The sequence below is a fragment of the Lepisosteus oculatus genome, chromosome 25 (genome assembly GCF_040954835.1).
Source record: "Lepisosteus oculatus isolate fLepOcu1 chromosome 25, fLepOcu1.hap2, whole genome shotgun sequence".
NCBI lineage: Eukaryota > Metazoa > Chordata > Actinopteri > Semionotiformes > Lepisosteidae > Lepisosteus > Lepisosteus oculatus.
This window is the reverse complement of record NC_090720.1, coordinates 839,636-859,858: the sequence shown is the minus strand read 5'-3', so window position 1 is coordinate 859,858 and position 20,223 is coordinate 839,636. Positions and strand designations below refer to the sequence as shown.

The window sequence follows — 20,223 nt, the reverse complement described above, 5'->3', positions numbered from 1 at the left end:
GCGGTGCTGGTTCTGATCATCGACGGAGTGCAGCCGAATGTCCCTCCCTGGACACCACACCCCGTCACAGAGTATTCAGGAATTTGGCACAAGGCTGGGCCCGGCCTCTCGCTCCAGGGAGCAACAGCACCACAGCCCCCCAGCCACAAGCCTGAGCCCCCCTGCTGCTGCCCGGTGCCGCGTGCCAGCCGCGGACAGACACCGGCTGTGTTGTTTTTTAAGCTGTAATGATACTTCGTTACATAACCGTAATTATATAGTGCGTTTCAGAGACATATAATGGGGCTTAAAAGCAAGAGGAGTGAATAGCTCAATGCCCAGCATCAGCCTGCTTCGGAGCAGCACATGGAATCGAAAGCAGGGCTTCAAGAAAGAAAGCGGCGCTGAATAATTAATATATTATGTTAAAGCGAACACTGGGACAGGCTGGGGGAGTGGATGAATAATGCAGGACAGCACGAAAAGATGATATATGAAGTGAAGTGGCGGCTTGTCTTAATTGACACAGCGAAAGAGAAACAGGACTTGAGTTCAGGGTTAATGAACTGAATCTAAACCCCACTTTTGTGCCTGAAGAAGGAGGAAGTAACCCATCACTATTAAGCAGCGGCCAAAACTGCTGTGCGGCGGCAGTGCCGTGTGCATGCAGAGGCCGCTGGGACGCGTGGCTCAGCATCCTGAAACCCGGAGACGAGTGCGTGAGACATACTAATCTCCCTGCCTGCGGCAAACCCAGCCTGCCCCCCGCAGCCAGAACTGCCCCGGGCCGGTTCCTGGCATGAGCCCGACGGGGGCGCTGAGCTGGCGGTGTGGTGGCCATGCTGAGTCTGACACCGCTGGGCGCGCTCCACACAGGCAAGCCCACTGTGTGCCAGGTTTCAGAGCAGGTAGGAGCGTGCAGGTGCTCTTGTCCTGGGCACCCTCTACAGGCTCTCAGGGCACCCTCTTTTCCCGTCACAAGTGTAAGCCTGCATTGTGTCTTTTTTTAAAACCCGCGCTCCAGAAGTTGACTTTGCTCACTCTCCTGTGTCTCCTCCCCCCCGCCCCCCCGCCCCCTGTCCCTCTCTCCAGCCACCCCCAGCACAGCGGCCCCCACGGCCTCGGCCCAGCACTGCAGCCAAGCGGTTTACGGCTGTTGCCTTGACAACACAACGTTCGCCCTCGGAGTGGGGCTGGCGGGCTGCCCTAGTAAGTTACACCCTCCATTCATCCTTCAGATCGATGCCTCCCCAGCGCTCAGCTGACTTTATTTTCTTTGCATTACTGGCCGGTTGTGTTAAACTTCTCTTCTCTTCTCCGTCAGTGTCACTGGGGGAGAAGTCCCAGCGAGAGAAATAAGACTTTGGGGAGGCCATAAGTCAAAACAGTCTAAAGTAATAAGTTCAATTGAAGTTCAAAGCCAGCTTATAAAGCATACCTGTTTTTCTATTTTTCTCCCTCCTGAGTTTGATTATCTGCCTCAAAGGTTTTGCTTCGCTTAAGAGCGTCTCATTCCTCCGCCACCTGCTCTCTGTGTGGCAGGATGTCTCCGTGCGCGGGATGAAACCGCAGCTCAGGACGAAAAGAAAAGCAGTGAAAGATTTAGAAGTGCAGAAACAGGAAACCCTGCTTTTGTTCTGGGGCGATCTGTGATAGATTGTAAAGATATTTACTCGCGGGTAAACAGAAAGCATAATTGCTCTTCCTGCAGATTCCAGACACTGTGAAAATGCTGCAGGTTTGATTTACCCCCACTCTACTCTAATGAGTCCTTAAGATGGAGCTTTTTAGGTCCAGAGCAGATCCTCTGTTCTGTCTGGGGTGTTCCTCTTCTGTCTGAATTGCCTAAGACAGATATGAATGCTGTAATTAGGCAGGCTGGAGCTCTTCCACTGCAAGGCTTTTACTGCAGCTGAGTTATCTCAGTCAAGAAAACCTCAGCGGGTGGGTCTCCAGTAATCAAGGACCACGAAGAATCAAGTCCTGGTGGACCGACCCAAAGGTCCGCAGGAGCTTCACCACTGTTCTCTAACACGGGACGCATTTTCATCTGACGCCGCGTTTTGTTGATGGAGGTTAATGGCGCCCCCCGCTGTCACCCGCAGGTACCTGTCTGTGCAACTCCTATGGGTCGTACGGGGGGTCCTGTGACCCCACGACCGGTCAGTGCTCCTGCAAGCCCGGGGTGGGCGGACCGAAGTGTGACCGCTGCGAGCCCGGATTCTGGAACTTCCGCGGCATCGTCACGGACAACATGAGCGGCTGCACACGTAAGGACCCCAGCTTCGCTCCTCTCTCTCTCTCTGCTGCCCCCGTCCGGAATCTCACGAGGCAGAACATAGAACATGCATGATGACACGCCTGTGTTCTACAGGGAAGTTCAGTTGAAATCAGTGCTGCACCTAGCCATGTGAATTGGCTTAATGAGGTGCCGGTAATCTGCTGTGACCTCTGCTCAAAGGACACTTCAAGGTAAAAGAACAGACCCCAGCAGCATGTCTTTAGACACCCATGTGGTTTCACCGTCACAGCTTAACGCTTATGGTGATTTTCGGGGTGGTGTGCGAGGTCGGGGGGGGTCTCCTTCCAGAATGAATTCCCGGGGTTGCTTACCTGATCCTGCGGAGAGAGAGCTGTGCCGTCCCCAGTCCCCAGTCCCCAGCCTCCAGCAGGAAGAGGTTTAGCTCAGAGCGTGCTCTGCAAGCATGTGCGTGTCCGTGTGCTGGGGGGGTCAGGGCTGTCGGCTGCCCAGGGAAATGTCATCAGATTGCAGCAGAAATGAGGAGGAGGAGGAGGAGGAGGAGGGTGGTGAGTGCGGCAAGCAGCTCTGCCAGGACCAGTTTTTGAGTCAGGGTGATTATCCTGTAGGTCAGCTCTGTTTGTGTGAAATAACTCAACTGCACTTTGTTTCATTCGGGCGTCCAATTTGTTATCGTGAACAGCACCTCAGCTGGAATTCAATCTCAATTTTGTGTCTACTAGCACCCTGTCAACGTCTTACTCTGCTCTGGCGCTCGGGTCTGATGTGGCAGGAAGGATTGAGCTTGTACGCTGCCCGGCTGTGTGCACGGGCCTGTGTTCCCCTCCTGTCTGTCAGCGTTTTCGAATGTTCGCTAAAACTCCTGTTCACATGACTAACACCCCCCTGTAAGGCCTGTGGCTCCTCCATTTTCCTATCTGAACCCCCAGAGGGAGGGCACTCACTCAGAGAGACGTTTTGCCCCGTTAGTGGCTCTGACAGAGCTAAATTAGTCAGTTAAGGAGAGAACAGCTGCAGAGAGAACGGGCCAGGCCGCCCATCCGAGATTGCGTCACAGCCTGGAGCCGGCAGACCTCCCCCCCTCCTCGCACCCCAGCTCTGGGCTGTCCTGCGCCCCGACTCTCCGCACGTTCCCAACTCTGCCCCCTCTCCTGTCCGCAGCCTGCAACTGCAACCCGACGGGCTCTGTGCGGGACGACTGCGAGCAGATGACCGGGCTGTGCTCGTGCAAGACAGGGGTGACGGGCATGAAGTGCACCATGTGTCTGGACGGCGGCGCCAGCTGTGAGAAGGGTGGGCAAAACATCTGGCTCTTACTGACCGCTGGGGAGGGGGCATTTCCTTTAGGGCTGAGGAGTTGCATTCTCCTTTAGAGACCTCATGTATTCCTGTGTGTTAGAATGTACTGGGTTATTATATTTTCTACCACAGTGTTACTGTGTCAGTAGCCTTGTTTCTATTGTGTCAGTAATGTTAAGCCTTTGTGCTTGGAGGGGATTCACACTGTAAGCAGGGCTGAGGGTGATTTGGTCCGGAGTGTAAGAAGCAGACAGCTCTGGCTCAGTGTTGCCATCCTGGGGTCATGGGGCTGCTCAGTGTTACCCCCAATGTCTGCGCCCCACAGGTCCCGCTGGCCAGGCCTCCTGCGCCGCGCTGCAGTGCCGGTTCGGCGCCACGTGCGCGGAGGTGAACGGCAAGGCCCAGTGCGAGTGCCCCCCGCCCGACTGCGCCGAGAAGAACAAGACCAAGGTACGCCTCCCGATTCTCGCTCCCTTCCTCCCTGCGGCTCTCCCAGCCTCCTCGGGGGCGCCAGTGCCAGGCAGCGGGCTCTCTGTGTAGGGGCAGGCCGGGGAGGCTGACACCTGAGACCAGAACGTGTGGCAGTTAGTGACGTGGCTCTGGAGGACAGGAGCAGCGCCACCACACAGGCGAGGGAGGCCTGAAGGCCTTGAGCTGGCGATGTTCTCGCAGAGAGTTTCATCTGTCCTTCCTGCACGGGAGCAAGAACAGGTTCATCCCATTCACACAGCTGAAGAAACGTTGCGTCTCTTCTCTCCTCAGCAGGGGATAAACCTGTCCTTGTTCCTCTGCAGCCTGCGCCTGCTGTCTCAGCCGACAGTAGCCGTCGAGGGGCTGGTAAAAACCCCTGTAAAAACACGTGTCCTGTGTGCCGCCCAGGTCTGCGGTTCTGACGGGGTGACCTACGCTGACCGGTGCCAGCTGAGGACCATCGCCTGCCGCCAGGCCACGGCCATCTCTGTGAAGCACGTTGGACAGTGCTCAGGTGAGAGAGGCCCCCGTGCTCTGTGCCGTACCGCAGGGGGTCACACACTGCAGGGAGAGAACACAGGAAAGCAGGACAAGGCACTCGACAGAGGATTTCCTGGTGAAAGCGAGCCGCGGTGTTTTTGCAGGGGTCCTATCAGCGTAATTCCCTGAGTGCTGCCAGCCTTTTCATTCAAATCCCCTCCTCCTGGAATGGATTAGGGGTGAGTTACAATAGCTTCTCGGGCATCTCTGAGCTTGGCCCCCTGGCTGGGGTGAACCGCGTGTCTGTGCCGTCCATCGCTCGGTGTAGAGCATTAGGAAAGGAGCTGTGGTGTTTAACCGCAGGCAGGAGCGAGGAGAGACGAGCATCTCGAGGAGAGACGAGCACCTGCAGACCTGGACACCTGCACACGAGGTGCCTTTGTTTGGACTCTGGTATTTGTGTCACTGTTGGAGATGCAGAAAGCTATTTTAATAAACAGCTTAAGTTAAGTCCAGGGTAGAAGCAAGGGAAAGTTTGTACAATACTACTGGTTGGAAATCAAACCGAGCATTTAAACCCAATTTAAACTGCCTTCCACGCTGTCTCTCTGACCACAAATTATCGCTCAGCTCAGTGCCTGCAGTGGAAATACCTGCTTTTCCAGTGATGCCCTCCCAGAGAGAGGGCTGTGATTGACAAGTGTAACCAAGGAGAAAAAGAAATTAATCCCCTCACCGAGGCGTCATTGTCGCTCAGCAGCTAAGCTCCTGGTTGTAAGCTCAGCGCCGCGCGGGATCTGGGGTTTATTTAATAAAAGGTCATGCGTCGCGCGCTTTGCACGGTAATTGCTGATCAAACATGAGACAATTACTGAGCAATTAAATGTAAACCCAGCACAAGTCAAAGATGAGGATGAGTAGAATTGGAAGGAGGCGGAATGGGATTTGAGCGAGCGCGGCGTGATTCCCTGGGCTGCAGGGCTCGCGGCAGCACGTCGTCACCCACACGTCACCCACAGGGGCCCGGCGGCCCGAGGGTGGACTGCTCCCGGAGCAGTGGGGCGGAGTGTGCGTCTGTCCCGTGGCTTGTATTCCGCGTGAAGGCTTCTCCGTCTCTGTTCACCTGTCGTTCCCTCCTGCTCCCTCCAGAAACCATCGTGACCCCCGCCCAGGCCGCCCGCCCCACCCTGTCCCCCCCGCCCGCCACCCGGCGCCGGGGCAAGACCACCACGCCCGCCCCGGAGGAGCTTTCGGTGCTGGAGGCCCTGCCGCCCGCGCCGCTGCCCACGGACGCGCCCGCCACGGGCCAGGGGGCCGCCACCACGCCCCTCCCGCCGCCCAGCACCACCCCGCCCCCCGCGCCGGCCCTGCCGTTCGAGGACTCGGGCAGCGGGGAGCCCAGCGGCGATGACGAGGCCGAGGGCAGCGCGCCGCCAGACGCCAGCGGGGACGAGCCCGTCGGTGAGTGCGCCGGGCCCGGGGACCGGTCCGAGAGGCAGCTCGTCGCATCATGGGGGTCCCAAGTCTGCCAGCTCGGGGTGCCGTGTGTCTCTGGTGACCCCTGGGTCACTTCAGCCCAACTGGAGAGCCCCCGAGGTGACGAGACCAACGAGCTGCACCCTGTAGGGCAGAAAAAATAGGGGAGACGTTGCTGAACAGCGGCCTTCTGAGCTGAGACTGTAAAGCAGTTGTTATTTGTATATTATTATTATCGGTAGGTGACCTCTGTGCAAAGTCGAGAGATCAACAGTATTAATCTGAATCATCATTGCATAACCAGACCCGATAAGAGACACCCCCTCTGTTGATGCCTTTTCGTCGTCATCCCGAGCTGTCGGGTCTGCAGTTCCAGCTTTGTTCTGTACCCTCTCACCCTGTCTTTGGCCGTGTCCCAGAAGGAGTGGGGTGCACAGTGCTCTCTCCTCCTGATGTTCCCCAGGGGCACTGTGCCTGCGTGGCAGGGCTCCCCTGTCTGTTCTGTGACTCCCCCAAGAGCACTCTCCTCCCTGCAGCCTGACAGATGCGGGCGCTGGTCTGCTCGTAACTCTGCCTGCGAGGTCGCAGAGACGCAGCAGCGAGCTCTGCTTCTCGCCGAAGTAATTTTCCACGTCCTGCACTTTCACTCGACTCATGGTCAGGGAGTCCTTGAAGAGCCTCTGCGATGCGCTCGGGGCTTGTTCAGTGTTGTCTGTGGCGTTTTTTATTATCGGTTTTAATCCCTGGCGCATCGTAAATCAGCATCCTAGAAGAACCATAACAAACAAAAAATTTACTGCTTAGCAGCACCAGCTGTGTCTGAGTTTTTTAAAGTTGTAAAATCTACCAACCTGCCTCAGTAACGAGCGTTTGTCAGCTGATGACGGCTAGCCCATGAGTCAAAGATCTTGAAGATATATAGGAAATAATTCACAAGTAATGCTTCTGTGTTTTAAAATATGGGTAGCCGTTTAATCTCTCACTGCTCTGGGACCATAAAGACGACTGCCTGTGTTTTTCCTCCTGATGATCTCCCGAGGGTTCTGCCAGAGCCCGATCCCGGGCCTGCGTGGCGGATCTGCGGGTGTGCTAACCCTCCGTGTCCCCCTGCCAGAGCCCGCGGAGAGCACGACTGCCCTGCCAGCACCCGAGGACCGCTCCTCCTGCGACAACGCCCCCTTCGGCTGCTGCCCGGACAGCAGGACCGCGGCCAGCGACTCCGAGGGCACCAACTGTCCGCGTAAGTGTGTGGGATCTGCCCCTCCCCCCCAGTGCTGCCCAGCCCAGCTCGCTGCCGTGTCATGTCGTTAGGAAGGGATCGGGCCAGCGCTCGGTTCTTACGGATCTCTCCTGCTCGGCACCTCCGCTCGGTCTTGCGATGTTGCTGTGCAGTGTTCTCCCGCTGCCGGCTCTGACCTCCTCTCTGAACTGGGCACTGTTACAGGGCTGCCTGTCCCAAGCGGATCGATGCCGCTGCTGCACGGGGATTCTGGATCCCGAGCTGCAGTCTGACACATTCCCGAGCCGTGAGCAAGGCGGGCTTCAGACAGTAACTGTCCCCATGCCCAGTTCTCGACATCGGAGCGCGAGAGAACTGTCAGAGGCATAGAGGAGCAATGGAGTTTCCATCTAATGGCCTTCGTCTGCCCTGACAGAGGCCCAGCACGTTTTGGGTTTTTTCTCTCATTTTGGGAAGTGTCCCGTCGGTGTCTCTTTGTTGACGGTGACAGACTGACCTGACAGCAGCAGCTCCGTGTCCTCTGCGCTCGTTGAAGAAGGGAGCTGGAATGTGTGGATCAGCCGGAACAGGCTGCGCTCCTTGCACTTTGCCAGACGCCCTACGCCTCTCGCAGCTGATCTCCGCCTGGCTTCAGTCTCGCCACCGGCTTGTTCATGTCTCTCTCCCTTTTCCCTCTGCGCTTTTTTCTTCAAAAAACTGCATTCAGTTGGATGCTGGATGTGCAAAAAAAAAAAACACAAAACATCTTGTCGTGCAATTTAAAGAGCTGCTGTCAGTCAACCAGCCTGCAGTTTGGGAAACAATTACCCATATCTTCAGAGATAATCACGCTGACGCTTCCAGACAAAGACGAGACTTTGGTTGTGATTGATTCAGGCAATTTGCTCCTCTGATTGCGGGCCACATGAAACTAGTCATTGGGCTCTGCTGCGCCTTCGTCCTCGCAGGCTCCCATCAGGCCCTAACGAGCTGTGAATAAATGAGGGTGACAGGCTGCAGTTTGGGGCTGAGCTCTGGGGTGCGGTAGCAGTGTCACGGGTGATGTGAATTAATGAGACCCCCCCCCCCCCCAAAGGTGGAGAACATTTTAAAAATCAGGTCCCGTTGTCCGTCTTTCTCCTCTCCGATTCTGTAATTTTTTGCATGCTCAACTTACAGTCTTGTGTGTGTGTGTGTGCCAGTGTTGTCTCTAATGTGTTTTTCTCTGCTTAGTTCCCTCTGCTCCTTCCAACTTATCGGAAAACCGGGACACTCGTCAGGGTAACTCCAAGCCCTCATGTCATGACAACAGACGTCACTCACCTCCACCCTCACGTGACGTAGCTTCACCCCACATGAGCGAGAAAGCACTAACGCCACCTCTGGTCCATCTCACTAACCTCTAGACTGGCACTACCAACCAACCGGGCTTAGCTTCTGTCAGCCGGCGGCGTGGCCCCGCGTCCCGGTCGCCCGCCGTGACTCTGTCCCGCCTCTCTGGTCTCCTCACAGCCACCATGAAGTTCAGCGGGTTCCTGCACCTGGAAGAGGTCGAAGGTCAGGAGGTGTTCTACACGCCAGAGATGGACGACCCCAAGTCGGAGCTCTTCGGAGAGACGGCGAGGAGCATCGAGTCCGCGGTGAGCCGCCACCAAGACCCCTCTCCCTGCCGCGTCTGGGGACGCCCCCGCGCTTGTGAAACGCAGCTGCGAGCTGAAAGACATTACAGGGCAAAGGGACCAGTCCCGCCCTGAGTCCCTGTGCCCGCTGCACCCACCTCTCGGCAGCAGGGCTGATAATAATAATTAATAATCAGAATTGCTTACACTTATATAGCACTTTTCTGGACACTCCACTCAAAGCACTTGACAGGTAATGGGGATCCCCTCCACCAGCACCAGTGTGCAGCCCCACCTGGGTGATGTAACGGCGGACATAGTGCACCAGTACACTCCCAACACAGCAGCTCCCAGTGGGGAGGAGAGCAGAGTGATGAAGCCAGTTCAGAGATGGAGGTTATTAGGAGGCCATGATTGATAAGGGCCAATGGGAAATTTGGCCAGTCTAATTGGGATGGGATGGAGGGCTGGCGGGGCTGCGTGTCCGCGTGTCCGTGTGACTCCTGTGGACAGCACTGCGTTCACACAGCCAGACGCCCTAGCTGATGGGAAAGGCAGTAAAAAAGACGTTGAGACGTTTGTTCCTTGTAAAACCTCATGTTAAAGTGGAATTGTAACACAAAAACTGGCAGCTTTCTTTTGTAGTTGTACTTGCCTACATGTGCCTTTTGTCATAAGGCACTTATTTGTCAGGAAATGCGGCGTAAAACACTATGACTCGGTGGAGAAATATCGATTAGTTGAAAAATCACAATACCGGCCTGCACAAAGAGCTGTGCAGATGTAAAGGTTTATTGTTCTGCAGTGTTTTTTCTGTGTGGATACTAGACTTACCTTTACATTGAGCGTGCAGCGGCAGCCTCTCTCAATGGGCTGACCTGTTGTTTATGAGGCTGTTTCTTCCCCCAGTACATGTTTGAATTAAAAGAGTATAAAACGGGAAGCTTTTGCAAAAAATTAGACTTTCAAATCACAGCATGTGCGGGTGTCTGTGCCTCCAGTGCTGTGTGAATGAAGGCAAGCTCAGCCTGACAGCCCTGCGCACTAATCCTGCCGCAAAGCCCTCTGCGCCGAGAGATAGCCGGCTTAAACCAGCCCCACTCCTCTCCGGCTTGTCTGCCTTCACTTCTGTGTGCCCGCTAGACTGAAAGGAAACATCACCATCATCCAGGCTGGTCTGAGCCCCTTTTCACTCTCTCTCTCTCCTACGTGACCTAACCTTACAGAGGGCAGTTCGAGTGGGGTTGTCTCTACTGGTGTGACAAGCACCCTCACCACTTCACCTGCTCCCCCAGCAGGGGGCCCTGTGGAGCACGGCCTGGGCCTACAGGAAGGGCTAGGGCTATAAGCCCCAGGTATACCGGGCCTGTTTCTGTGGAAAGAGGCCTGGAGAACAGAGGGTCAAGCGTGGCAGTGAGAGCCTGCTCTCTCCTGCGAGGGGGGATTGGATGCAGACACCCCTCCACACAGGGATTTCAGCACAGACAGAGTCACAGGCCCTGAGTCTTTACCCCTGCGAGGTGCACACACTCCCCCTGCTGGTCACGACGACGAGCTGCGGGCTGTCCATCGGCCAGTCAGCCGCGCGACTTGAGACAGAATCAGCCAGGGGAGGACACTCCTGCTACATCCAGGAAAACATTCCCTGATGGAGAGGAGGGTTTTCTGGGAAAGGGAAAAGTGAATGCACACATATTTGAAATGGCTCAGGCTCGTGTTGCATGTGGGAAAAGCACCCATATCACCTTAAAGTGTGAAATGCACATTCTTTTCACATTTACCAAGTCCTACAGAAGTACATTGATCCATTCAGTCCTTGCGGGGCTCATGGATTAATCTTACTCCGTCTTTTATGGCAGCAGTATAAGGTCAGTGATGGGAATTTAACAACAGCATCCCGGCTGATCCTCTTTTCCCAACTCTTCCTCTCCAGCTGAACGAGCTGTTCCGGAAGTCGGACGTGCAGAAGGACTTCAAGAGCGTCCGGGTGAGAAGCCTGGCTCCCAGCAGCTCCATCCTGGCCTTCGTGGAGGCCCACTTCGATCCCGGTGAGCTGTCGGCCGTCGTCTGGGGCGCTCCTGGTGCCCGGGCCGCAGATCCAGCCTGCGGTTTTGATCCGGCGTGCCAGTCCCTCTTTCACAGTGGCAGGCTGCTGGCGCGGGCCCCTGTCCCAGCTCTCAGAAGGAGAACGGAGCTGTTGCAACATACACAAAAAGAGTTAAAAAGAGCCGAGCTGGGCTCTTTCATTCGATGGCTCTCTGGCTCTTGTTGCTCTTGTGGCTCTTGTCCACACTGGGAGCTGCAGTCGTTCTAGTTTGTGAGTTTTATTATGCCTCCGTGGAAAAAAGAGAAGGAATTGTTTTTTCTAACACTTTCGTGTGTGCAGCCCTCCGACATTCATCTCCAACTGCGCCATAAAGATTTTCAGAGCGATTCTAAAAAACGCATAAAATTCGTTACAGCATTTGCCTTAATAGGTGCCGTTTAATGTTTTGCAAAAGCCCATTGTAAAAGCAGTCCTTGATGTCTCATAATCTTCCCATCTGCGGCGGTATAAAAGAGCTGAGCTTCCTTGGGTCATATCGAGCACTGTGTATCTGAATTTGATTGGGGAGAAAGTAACTCTCTTTCATGAGCAGGGAGCTCATTTTAAAGAGCGTCCTTCGGAGTCCCATCTGTCCTTCCTGCCTGCAGACCTGTGAGGAGCCCGCAGAGGAGTCACCACTCAAGGATGTCCCAGTCCCAGACAGCAGAAGGGTGCAAGTCTCAAGCGCTTGGTTTACAGTGACGTGTCATCTGTTTGCCTGTTTTCCCAGACACCCAGTACACTGTGGAAGACATTGAGAACGCCCTTCTCACACAGCTGAAGGCCTCCAAGACTAAAGCTATTTCGGTGAAGAAGCCGGAGAAGGACAACATCAGGTTCAGTAATTTCGGTAAAGCTCTGTCTCTTCTGTCTTTACGTTTGTCTTCGTTGCACAGTTAGAGCTCCTGGCTAGTTGCATGCATCCTGCCTGAGACAGCCAGGAAGAAGACTGCAGTTCTCCAGTAGTAGGCATTCTGTGCTATCCGCAGAGTATTAACGGTGTTAAGTTCAAGTTCAAGTTTATTGTCATTACACTCATATACATGGTATATGGTGTTACGAAATGCTATTTAGCTAGCTCTCGGACATAAGTAGTACAAAGAGAAGAAAAAAACAACAACAATACAATTGTGTAGCAAAAGAAAGACAGAGACAACAGGCAGTGTGCAAAAAACAACAACAGGCAATGTGCAAAACAACAAAAAGGTAACAGGTTATGTGCAAAAATATGCATCAACAGAATAAAATAAAGGGATAGAAATTATGGGGAGTGAGCTTTTGACATGTATGGTAGAGGTAGGTTAATGAGAGGCAGTCATTAACGTGGGCTGTAGGGGCGTGGCAGTGCAACAGCAGCGTACCCGTATGACGGAAGCATAGAGGGTTAATAAACATCCCAGCACGTTGCTCAGCTCAGTGGCTGCATGGACACTCCTGGCTGCTTGGGCGGTCTCTGTGACGCAGGTGATGCCCCCTGCTGTACATCTGATGCTTTGCCCTCCAGGTTTGGTGTCCCTGCCTTTCTTCACCACAACCGCCACCACCACGGCAACTGTCACCATGCCGACCACCACCACCCCCCTGCCGACTGCCACCGCGACGACGAGGAGGCCGAGCACCACGTCCCGGGCCACTACCCGACGGCCCTACAGCAACAGGCGGACCACCACGGCCGCGCCGGCCACTGCCCGCCGCCCCCCCACCATGACTACGCCCCCGGTCCCCTCCTCCACCTCCCCGCCGCTCACTACCCCCCCTGTGAGAGCCAGGCTGGTGCCCCAGCCTAAGAAGCCCCCCAGGCCGTGTGAGTCCCACCCCTGTCGCCACGGCGGCACCTGCGAGGAAGACGGGAGGGACTTCACCTGCATCTGCCCCGCCGGCCGCGGAGGAGCCGTGTGCGAGAAAGGTGGGCGTCGCCGGGGGGGGGAGCTCGAGGAACCCCGAGCAAAAACAGCCAGTTAGTCCCACATTTCACCCGGGGAGCCGCCCGAGACCGAACCGGGACTTAACACAGCCGGACGCTCTCCACAGGCGTGGCCTGCGCTGAAAACGATGGTTCGGTATTTGCTTCCTTGTTCCGAAATAAGCTCAATTGAAGAGATCTGTCTTTATCTGGAACACAGCCCTGGGTGCCTCATTCCGCTGCAGAAGATTTCACACTATACAATCACCACACAGAGAACAGCTCTGCGGTTCAGTGGCTCGGGCTTTTTCCTGTTGGTCGGATTGGCTAATTGGCTTTTAATTGGACTGTGCAGGTCAGGTGGTGGGGATTTCTGACACATCTCCAGCCTTGGGAAAAGCCGGAGAACGAAGAAGATAAAGATAAGAGAAATAACACATCCAGTTGTGTGTGGTGCTGTGAGGTTGTTTTGCCCATTAGTGAGCGAAGCGTCTCGTGTCGCCTCCCCCATCTACAGCAGAGTGGTAATTGCTGCCTGTTGGTGGAAGTGACTTGTGTGTAGCACCATTGACTCAAGGCCTCCTAAGTGCTGGCTCAGTGAGACATGTTTTCCTCTAGCTGAGCACTTACCTAATGCAGAAAACTCTTCATTAATCAGGCTTATTATAGAAAATGGGGAGCATTAATCATACAGCTTTCTCTGCAGCGGGACTTCACGGGGAAGCCATGGGAAACAGCAGCGGAGACGAAGGCTCCAGTAGTCTTCCTCGGTTTCTCGTGAATGCACGCGATACGGGGGGGGTGATCAGATCCCCGGGCGTGCGAGCGCGTGCGAGCGCGTGCGAGCGCGTGCGGCGGTGAGGACTGCAAGCAGCCAGTCACGATCCGCAGACACGAGGCAGGAGAGCTCGGGTTGCACGCTGCCGGGAGCTCGTGGGCCGTGGAGCTCGCCGCGCGCGCAGGGCTCCTCCGCTCCTGGCCTGGCCGCGCTCGGGGAAAGTCACGCAAACTCTCTCTTTCTCGCCCTTCAAGTCATCAGATACTACATCCCCTCCTTCGGGGGCAAGTCCTACCTGGCGTTCACCACCATGAAGGCCTACCACACCATGCGCATCGCCATGGAGTTCCGGGCCTCCGAGCTCAACGGGCTGCTTCTCTTCAATGGGCAGAACGGCAGGAAGGACTTCGTCTCCCTCGCCCTCGCGTCCGGCTTCGTGGAGCTCAGGTCAGTGCGCGAGGGAGACTTTGTCCACCCGCGGCTCCCCGTGAGCTGGGGACGGGCCGGCGCAGGGCGGGCTCTCAGAGGCAGAGTGCACAGTGAATATCTCACCCGGCCGTGCACCAGGGGAGGAGCTGCTGAGCAAAGACGCCGTCATACTAATATTAAGTAATGCTAAATAATGACACAAGAGGCAGAGGCGTTACCACTTCTAGAAGCATATAAAGATCTTCTGTTCCATTTCTTAAAAGAGTTGTGGGAGAGTGGAAGCCTGGTTTCTTTCAGGAAGCAGCTGGATGAGATCCTGGCTACCGGACTGGCCAGATGGTCCCCTGTCGCTCGAGACTTGTGTTCCGCAGACTCCGGGGTGTCCGGGGCGGAAAATGGGACTTCGGGCCACTCACCCGGCTCTTCCGCTATTTCGCCGCCGGCTCGTTGAAATGGTTTTGTCTCGGACGCCACCACAGGTTCAACACCGGCTCCGGCACCGGCGTGCTCACCAGCAGGGTGCGGGTCGAGCTGGGCAAGTGGCACCAGGTGGTCGTGACGCGGAACCGGCGCAGCGCCATGCTCAGCGTGGACAGCGAGGCGCACGTCACCGGGGAGAGCCCGCCGGGCACCGACGGCCTGAACCTGGACACCGACCTCTTCATCGGGGGCGTCCCGGAGGAGCTCCTGGCGGAGTAAGAGCCGAGCCGCGCCCTGCGCGTCGGGCTGGCGTGGGCGGGGGCGGGCGGGGGCTGGTGAGGGGGCAGCAGGGCAGCAGAGTACTGCCCAGACACGCCAGGTTCAGTGATGGAAATCTGTCCCTGGGAAAAGGAAGAGCTCCCACTGCAAACCGACAGCTCCTTCAGAGCTCTTCAGGAGCCTCGCGGTGTGTCCAGTCTGCACTGTGCTGAATAACCAGCCGCTGGCCTTGGGAAACTGGGAAGACACGGAGCCCAGAGGGCCGCAGGGCCAGGGAAAGTCAGGTGTGGCTCGAGCCTGCAGACAGCACACTAGTTTGGTAATTCAGGACGTTCCCTTCACGGCCTCCCTGTAATCAGGGAAATGGTGATTTAAAGCGCTTAATCGATTAGAAATAGGTGGCATGGTGTTGCAGGGGTTAGCATTGCTGCCTCGCAGCACTGGGGCCCTGGGTTCAATTAAGGGCCCAGTGCAGTATCTGTGTGGAGTTTGCATGTTCTTCCTGGGCTCACGTGGGTTTGCTCCAGCTGCCCAGATTCCTCCTGCAGGCCTGGTTGGTAGGTTAATTGGTTCCTGGGCCCTGGTGTGTGTGTGTCTGTGTCTGTGAGCCCTGCGATGGACTGGTGTCCCGTCCAGGGTGTACCCTGCCTTGCGCCTGTTGCTTGCTGGGATAGCTCTGGCTCCCCCGCAACCCTGGACTGGATAAAGCAGTTAGAAAATGGGTGGATGGATTAATTAGTGAGGCTGTAGGGGTTTAATAGGCTCCAGATTCCCGATGCTCCTGCTTCTTCCTGGTGCTCTCTGGGACACAGGCTCAGGAAGGAATGCAGCTGTCCAGCTGTCATCTCTGTGCGAGTGTAGCACCCCTGCAAGAGAGGCGGGGGCTGTTTGGTTTAATAAAGGCCCTTGCCCCAGCTGGGGCCGGAAGGGCTCCCCGGCTCTCGCGGCTGACCCCCCTGTTCCCCCCGCAGCGTGAGGGAGAGGACGTCCGCCTCTGCCGGCCTGGTGGGCTGCGTCCGCGCGCTGGACGTCAACAACATGCTGTACAACCTGCAGGAGAACGGGGGCGAGGTCCTGTACGGCAGCGGCGTGGGCGAGTGCGGCAACAACCCCTGCCTGCCCAACCCCTGCAGGAACGGGGCGTCCTGCCTGGCCAAGGAGGCCGAGATGTTCCACTGCAAGTGCGTCCACGGCTTCTCAGGTAGGCCAGGGCCAGGGGTCTGACACACGCTCGTGCTCGGGAAGGGGAATGGGAGCTCCCAGCGCCGGCTGCAAGGCTGGTGCTCCGGTTCTGTCTTCAGCCAGGACTGAAGCCACAAGCAGTGGGAGCTGGAGGCCAGCCGGGGTCGTGCCAGGCCTCTGCTGGATTCTGTCTAGTTTGTCCCGGGATCGTTCTGGGTTTTCTGCCGGTGTTGTGCCAGTGTTGCGCCAGTTTGTCCCAGCAGCCATATTGCCTTCCATCTCACAGCTGGCAGCCCACTGAGGCTCAGCAGGCGTGAGCCTGATCAGTACCTGGATGGGAGACTCCTGGGAAAAACTAAGGTTGCTGCTGGAAGAGGTGTTAGTGGGGCCAGTAGGGGGCACTCACCCTATGGTCTGTGTGGGTCCTAATGCCCCAGTATAGCGACGGGGGCACTATACTGTAAAACAGTCCTTCAGATGAGACATAAAACCGAGGTCCCAGGGTGTTTCTCGAGAAGAGTAGGGGTGTAACCCTGGCGTCCTGGCCAAATTTCCCATTGGCCCTCACCAGTCATGGCCTCCTAATAATCCCCATCTCTGAACTGGCTTCATCACTCTGCTCTAATCCCCACTGAGAGCTGCTGTGTGGGGAGCGGACTGGTGCATCATGCAGGTGGGGCTGCACACTGGGGGTGGTGGGGGGGTACCTGTAAAGTGCTTTGAGTGGAGTGTCCAGAAAAGTGCTATAGAAGTGTGAGGAATGATTATTATTGTGCGGGGGTTTTGCCGAGTTTGTGCCGGCTCTGGGATGCTGGATCCTGAGGCGGAGCTGGGCTCCTGCTGGGTGGGGGGGCGTGAGGGGGCAGCAGGCTCCCGGAGCGCGCGGAGGAGACAGACTCTCTGCGTCTGCCATGGCTTTCGTGGCTCGAGGCTCGTCACGCACGCTGCTCTTGACTCCTGCGGTCTGGGCCCAGATTGATGTAACCGAGCTCCTTCCAGTTTCCAGACATCAGAATTTGCAAAGCTTTCTTCTGAAGGGTGACTCACACCAAGTTAACGTTAGTCATACTCCGCCTGTCGCCAATTTAGCGAAAGCCTCCAGAAGCTTCTGTGATAAATCTCGCTACGCAGAGTGTTTCAGTGACATCGTGCGCCTCTGCGATATGTCTCTGCTCATCAAGCTCGGCGGCGCAGGGATAATTATGAGCTTCACACTAGTAACGCAGGCGTGTGCGACTGGCCCTGCAGCCGGAGCTGAGCCCTGCGCTCGTGCGTTCCTGATTTCCCCCGGGACGTGAAAGGGCGAGGCTGGCCTTCCTAGGAGGCACAAGCGTGGCACCCGCGTTGCACACCTGCCAGGCTGACGGGCACCCTCCTTGCACGCTCCTGGCACTTGAGTCAGCTGCTTCGTTATTGAAGCGGTTCCTCCGCGCGAGAAATAAAAAAATAATAAGGAAAGAAACTGGTTGTCTCGCTCAGACGGCGATAGTTTTCTACAGATGACATGATCAGCGGAGGGTGACGCCGATGCCAGGCTGTGCAGAGCAGAGGAAGACGGACACGCTAAAGGCTCCGAGATGCGGCAGTTATTTTTACTCCAGCGGAAGGTTCTTCAGAGAACAGTGGGATTTTATTAGGACATTTGTTCGAGCTCCTGGCTTCCTGGGGCTGCCTGTGGATGCTGATGTATTCCGGTTGCAACTGGAATCAATGTCCTTGGGATATTTCCAGGCGGAAAGCCAGTCTCACAAGCGTGACGCAGCCCTCATATCATAATCTTCCATTTTAATAACTCTCCGATAAATCCCATTTAAGAAAGATCTGCTTTAAAGTGCAAATCCTGGCCTTGCTTAAAAAAGCTTTTAGCCTCTAAGTGTCTTCAAAGGGTTAGAGAAGAACGTATCTTTCTGAATTAGGATTTGTTGAATGTGATTTTCTAGCCATGAGAGTTCTGTGTTGGATTTCTTTCTCTTTTTTTTCTGTCGTCAAATTCAGGTCCCACCTGTGCAGACGCTCACAACCCCTGCGAGCCGAACCACTGCCACCCCTCCGCCCAGTGCCAGGTGTTGCCCCAGGGCGGGTACAAGTGCGTCTGTCCAATGGGACGCGAGGGAACTCACTGCGAGAGAGGTAAAGGGCGGCCACACCCGGCACATCGGAAACCAGTCTGCTTGACATTGAGCATGCTGTGGAAGGCTCCACAGTACCCTCAGTGTATAGACATGAGTTTCATTTGAACATAAGATTGTAAGAACAGAGGATAGGTTACAGTATGAGACCACTGGGCCCATCTTGCTCATTTGGAAGTTAGGAGTTAAATGAGCCAAGGATCTCTGCCCAACTGTTTCTTGAAAGAATCCAAGGTGTTGGCTTCAACAACATGGCTGGGCAGCTTGTTCCCCACCCCCACCACCCTCTGTGCCTGGAGGAGTGTAAAGAGTCTCGGCTCTGAACGCAGCTCCCTGTAGTCTGCACTCCTGCCCCGTGGTCTGTGTTTCACTCTTGATCCTGAAGACGCCTGCTGGATTGACTGCCGAGGCCCTGGAGGATTTCGAATACTTGTGTCGGGTCCCCACTTGTCTTCTCCGTTCGAGACACAGGAAGAGGACGGGGCTGTTCTTCCTGCGCAGTGAAGAGCGTGCCGAGATCTTTTCACTAACCGGTGTCCTGAATTCCGATTGAGAGATCAAACACTCACAAGCCCCTCCCGGGGGTCTGGCAGTGGCCCAGGGCCGCTGGGCATGTGTGCTGTTTTTATCTGTTTTTAATTTGGCTTTTCAGCAGCTCGGCTTCCAGCCCGCCTACAGGTGTTGTGTTCAGAAGCGTCTGCGCGGCCTTGCTGCAGAATCAGGGCTCGGCCTGTTTGTTTGAAGTCTTCATTAGCGGTTCGGGGTTTTAGACATAAACTCGGCAAAAACAGCTAGAGAAAAAAAACCTACGCGCAATTTTCTTTCGAAAACCGAAAAGCCGTACTGAAAAAATAATTAAATTGAAAAAACACTGGGCTCCAAAAGAAGGCTTGGAAGCTGCGCGTGGAGACCAGCCCCCGGATTAATAACAAAGCCTTTGAAAAAACGAGAATTGAAGGAAGGAAGAGAAAAAGGCTTAAGAAATAATTGCGCCTCAAATAAAGGAAAAAGACGGCCCTGGAAAACACACAAGAAAGAGGAATTGATGGACTGGGCGAGGGGATCGTTCAGCCGCACAGTGTAAACAGACCAGCTCCCAGGAGGTTCCTTCAGTGTCTTTGTATTGGAGCATACCTGTCACTTGTGCATGTGACAGTGAACTGAACCGAGCTGACGAGAGTGATCTGATATTCTCCTGACTCCGGGGTGAGAGAGTGACCCTCGGGCTGAGCTGTCGCCCCATTGCTCAAATAAAGCACCTCTCAGGCGTCCCCTAAACAGGAATGACGGCAGGAGCCACACCTGCCAAGCGAAACCTGAGGAACAGTTTCTTTTGCGTGAGGACCCGGTGCAGCTACTCCACACTCATATCCTGTAGTAGGAGGACTTCTGTTTTACATATAAAGACTGTTAGTGTTGATATGTTTGCATAATGTCTCTTGTGCATTGTTTTCATGGTGTTGGAGGAGGTGGAGGAGGTTATTTTCAGTCTTACTTTGGTTATGCACTGCCAGGAACACGTGCTAGAAAACACATTTTAAGTGGCTCAAGGTTCCAGCCCCTTGAAGATTTATACTCCAGTTCTGTCTGTGGCAGACAATATATAACCTACAGCAACACCTTTCTGAATTCTCACTCTGTGAAAGTGACACCACACCCTTCAGCGCCACATTTTAAAACTGCCTGTTAGACCATGAACAAAAATACAGTTCTTAATCTGGAGGGGTTTAAAGCTGAAAATTTAAGAGCTTTATTCATTCTAGCGAATAATGATCTAAATGAACCGTAACAGCTGAAAAAGGACGAAATGCCGAGCAGTTTGGGAAGGTTTATAATGTACTGTTTTTAATTATCCCTTGAGTTACTTGTCTTGGCTTTCACCCAACTCATGGATCGGCATGCAGTGGCCCTGTCGTCCAGCTGGAGTGGGATCAATCCCTGTCCAGTGGGATCAATCTCTGTCCAGTTACAGTGGGATCAATTCCTGTCCAGTGGGACCAATCCCTGTTCAGTTACAGTAGGATCAATCTGCCCAGTCTCAGTGTTGCAGTTCTCCTGCACATTTTGTCCTTGGTGCTGTTCTAGTTTTCCCCTCTATCATCAGCAGGTTTTGCAGAGCATGATCAGGGCTTTTAATCTCCAAAATTAACAAGTAGTACAACAGCAGTAACAACGAATCAGGACCACTGCACTCAGCCCTGAACCCCTCTTAAG

General features: G+C 55.1%; 1 protein-coding gene across 17 annotated transcripts in view; it reads left to right on the top strand.

Annotated features, from left to right (window-relative positions):
* agrn (agrin) overlaps positions 1-20,223 on the top strand; it is a 165,370-nt gene that overhangs the window by 128,406 nt on the left and 16,741 nt on the right. For all 17 annotated transcript variants that reach the window (XM_069183835.1, XM_069183838.1, XM_069183836.1 and 14 more), the window contains 15 exons: positions 1,072-1,188; positions 2,085-2,249; positions 3,401-3,532; positions 3,864-3,988; positions 4,418-4,523; positions 5,639-5,950; positions 7,080-7,205; positions 8,697-8,824; positions 10,737-10,851; positions 11,620-11,739; positions 12,394-12,795; positions 13,825-14,017; positions 14,479-14,694; positions 15,670-15,899; positions 17,876-18,010. In XM_069183835.1, coding sequence (XP_069039936.1) covers positions 1,072-1,188; positions 2,085-2,249; positions 3,401-3,532; positions 3,864-3,988; positions 4,418-4,523; positions 5,639-5,950; positions 7,080-7,205; positions 8,697-8,824; positions 10,737-10,851; positions 11,620-11,739; positions 12,394-12,795; positions 13,825-14,017; positions 14,479-14,694; positions 15,670-15,899; positions 17,876-18,010 — 2,622 coding nt within the window. The remainder of the gene's footprint in view (positions 1-1,071; positions 1,189-2,084; positions 2,250-3,400; positions 3,533-3,863; positions 3,989-4,417; positions 4,524-5,638; positions 5,951-7,079; positions 7,206-8,696; positions 8,825-10,736; positions 10,852-11,619; positions 11,740-12,393; positions 12,796-13,824; positions 14,018-14,478; positions 14,695-15,669; positions 15,900-17,875; positions 18,011-20,223) is intronic.